At 33.9% G+C, this 3,575-nt stretch overlaps 1 protein-coding gene across 1 annotated transcript; it reads left to right on the top strand.

Annotated features, from left to right (window-relative positions):
- The first annotated feature begins 302 nt into the window (after nt 1-302).
- LOC118063366 (caffeic acid 3-O-methyltransferase 1) lies at nt 303-1,923 on the top strand. Its single transcript, XM_073410372.1, has 4 exons — nt 303-781; nt 903-1,214; nt 1,358-1,421; nt 1,502-1,923. The coding sequence occupies exons 1-4, from the start codon at nt 378-380 to the stop codon at nt 1,835-1,837; spliced, it is 1,116 nt and encodes a 371-aa protein (XP_073266473.1). The 5' UTR covers nt 303-377; the 3' UTR covers nt 1,838-1,923.
- Nucleotides 1,924-3,575: the final 1,652 nt, after the last annotated feature.

Genomic DNA, 3,575 nt, shown 5'->3' with positions numbered 1-3,575 from the left:
AGGAGTGAGGAGATGAGAAAACCAAATTGTGGAAGCAAGTTGAATATCCAGAATTCAAATGTTTGCTTGGTACGTTGATTGAACAAGAATACATTGAAATTAAGGAATCGAAATAGGAGGATTAACAAATCATGTTGCCGGTCCGAATAAAATAATCCATGTTGTCGGCCCAAATAAAATATTCCAAGGTTCCGGTCAAGCCACCCCAAATAAAATATCCGGCAACGCCACCTAATTTTGGACTTTGGTAGAGCAGAAGATAAGTCAAAAGGTCTAATGTTATCATCTTGTTAGCTGATAAATAAAAGTTATAGCAAATTGTCCGTAAACTAGTGTTTTGTCTTCTCAGTCAAAACAGAACTTCCATAGATAAACAAATGGCAACCTCAAGCAATGAAGAAGACTATCATCTCCAGTATGCCTTGCAACTTGCAAGTGCATCAACGCTGCCTATGATTTTCAAAGCAGTAATTGAGCTAGGAGTTCTGGAGATCATAGAAAAAGCTGGCCCTGGTGCCTTGCTCTCAGCTTCACAGATTGCCTCTCAACTTCCCACTCAAAACAACCCTGATGCTCCTATTGTACTAGACCGTATCCTGTGCCTTCTTGCTAGCCATTCTATTCTGACTTGTTCTCTAGCCACCGAGAATCAAGATAGTGATCAAGTTCAAAGGTTATATGGATTGGCACCAGTAGCCAATTACTTTATCAAGAAGGAAGATGGAGGGTCCTTGAGTCCCTATTTTCTTGTTATTCAAGATAAAGTCACAGTGGATCTCTGGTAATATTGGATCATCTCCAAAACTATCTTCTTCTTCTTCTTCTTCTTTTCATTCCTAATTCTTTTTATGAAGTTGTCGTTTATAATATTTTGTAATATGTCGTATTTAAACTAACAACAGGTACCACTTAAAAGATGTTATTCTTCAAGGAGGGGTTCTATTTCAGAAAGCTTATGGGATGAGTTCTATGGAGTATGTGAAAAAGGATCCAAGATTTGGTGAATTATTCAGTGGCTTTGTTAAAGGTTTCAACCCTTTATTTATGAAGAGGATTTTGGACATATATGATGGCTTTGAAGGTCTAACATCCTTGGTGGATGTTGGTGGTGGCAATGGTTCTGTCCTTAATATGATCATCTCAAAGTATCCTGCTATTAAGGGCATCAACTTTGATTTGGCTCCAGTTATAGAAAACTCACCATCCTATCCAGGAACTGATTTTGTTCTGATCTTATAATTGATTTTCTTTGCCTTGTTCTTTACTGAGAATGTTGAGCTTTCTGACTAGTTACAGAAACAGATGAACTGAGCCGTGTTAGAAACTGTTAAATCTTTTGTTATATTTCTATTGCAGGTATTGAGCATGTTGCAGGAGATGTATTCTTAACCATTCCTAAAGGAGAAGCCATTTTCATGAAGGTGAGGTTTGATAACACTCTGTTAAAATTAAGCATCAGAGTATTGTACTGACAATCACAAAATATTTTTGAACGAAACAGTGGGTATCCCATTTCTGGAACGATGAGAACTTCTTGAAAGTGCTAAAGAATTGCTATGAAGCTTTACCGGACACCGGAAAGTTGATAGTAGTGGAAATGGTGATTCCTGAAAGCCCCGGTACCAGTGTTGCAGATAGAAGCTTGCTGCAGAATTATTTATTCGTGACAAACATGAATCCCAAGAGAAATGAAAGGACGGAAAAAGAATTTGAACGTTTGGCCAAAGGAGCAGGGTTTTCTCATCTTCGAGTTGCCTGTTCCGCCTGTTCTTTCTCAGTTGTTGAGTTCATTAAAAAGAAGGCAACTGCTAGTACTGCTGCTACAGCAGCGAAGTGAATTGATAAAGTTGTTACAGTTGAGTAGCCGATATATATGACGTGTATCAATAAGCCCAGTCGCTGACTGTCCTTTTCATTTTATAATTTTTTTATTATATTTATGTTTTGGGATGTCGTAGTTTTTTTATTCGAGAAACAAAGATATTGTTAATACTTAATAAAATAAAATAAAACACATATAAATAAATAAACTAAAAAATATTATTAATGTTAATTAAATACTAAAACAAAAGGTTAATTTTCTTAGTAAAAGCAAAAGATAATTGCGCATGCAAATATTTAACTATGATTGTTCTTTTTATTTTATAAATTTTTTATTTATTTTATCTTAGAGGTTAATCATGATTGTTAAGAACAAACAAATTTTATTTTAAAAATATATGTAAATATAATTTATTTATTTAAATTATGAAAGGAAAAAATTCAAAGATATATTACAGTAATTTTCTTTGAAGTATTATAAAATTAAAAAAAGAAAAAAAATAAATATTAATTGTTATTTAAAAAAAAGGTGAACTAAATAATATAAAAAAAAAAAAAAAGAGTATTAATTTATATATATATATATATTAAAGCTAGATGTCATGGAGCTTGGTTAGGCCAAGACCTAAAAGATTAGGCATGCCTAGACCTAGAAGCCTTGGCCCATGAGCTTGGCTATTTTTAAAGAGCAGACATGAATCATTTATTTTATTAGTTAAATGAAAATTAATCCATTTATTTTGTGGTTGACGACTTATAGTCCTTTACAACATTTTTTTTTTACCGTAAAAACACCATTAAAATCTTAATTAACTCATTCACAATCCCAAAATAGCCTCTAATCTCTTAAAATTATGAAATGAAACGAATCTATAAAAAAACAATTCTTTGAAATTATGCAATGGCAGCCGAGGGGTTTCAATAAGAAAAAGAAAAAGGCTTGACTAGCCAGAGAAGAAGAGTTGCTGGTTGTGTTCTTGGTGGTGTTGGGAAGTCCAGCGTGTGGTTGTTAGCGGCAATGACGGTGAATGCATGACAGAGAAAGAGAGGAAAGGTTGGCTGGTGAAAAACCAAGGGGAAGATTTTTTTTTTTTGCCAACTTTGAACCCGAATTTTTTCCTCTTCAATGCCTAGAATCCAGCTTTATTTATAGGGAGTGGAAGAGGGACAAATCTTGGCCATTGATTCAACTGGAAAGGACCTCAATTGTTGGATCAAAGGTGTTATCATGGTTTGTTCAAATGGGTTGCTAAAGGCTAGTTGGGTTGGCCATTTTGGAAAGGTGTCACGGCGGCTAAAGGGGCAATCAGCTAGCAAGATTTATGTTTGGGTGTAGTACAATATTAGACCATTATAGCAAAGTATGGTTTGTCCTGTTTGGTTAAGAGATAAAGCATTAAATGCTCTGAAAAGGTAGTCATTCAAGCAACTTTTTCGAGCAAAAAGGTGGAAGAAGATGAACAGTAACCATACGACTTGTTGTATGGTTTTTTTTTTAATGGTCAAAACGATGTTATTTTGGTTTTAAGATTTTAATTTAGGGATTTGATCAAAGTTCAATTTAATCACTAGGCTTTTGATTTCTTTTAATTACATCCCTAATAAAACTAAAACTTTTAATTCCATGCAATTTTATCCTTGCCGAACTTCAACATCAACCCTGTATTTTATCACCTTTTTTAGTTTGATCCTTGATCTTGGGTTTATGCAAATTGACCCACAATTAATCATTAAACTTTCAAATTATTCAATTT

Source organism: Populus alba, chromosome 7 (assembly GCF_005239225.2).
Source record: "Populus alba chromosome 7, ASM523922v2, whole genome shotgun sequence".
NCBI classification, from domain to species: domain Eukaryota; kingdom Viridiplantae; phylum Streptophyta; class Magnoliopsida; order Malpighiales; family Salicaceae; genus Populus; species Populus alba.
Note: the sequence above shows the minus strand (reverse complement) of the source record. Positions and strands in the feature narration are given on the sequence as shown.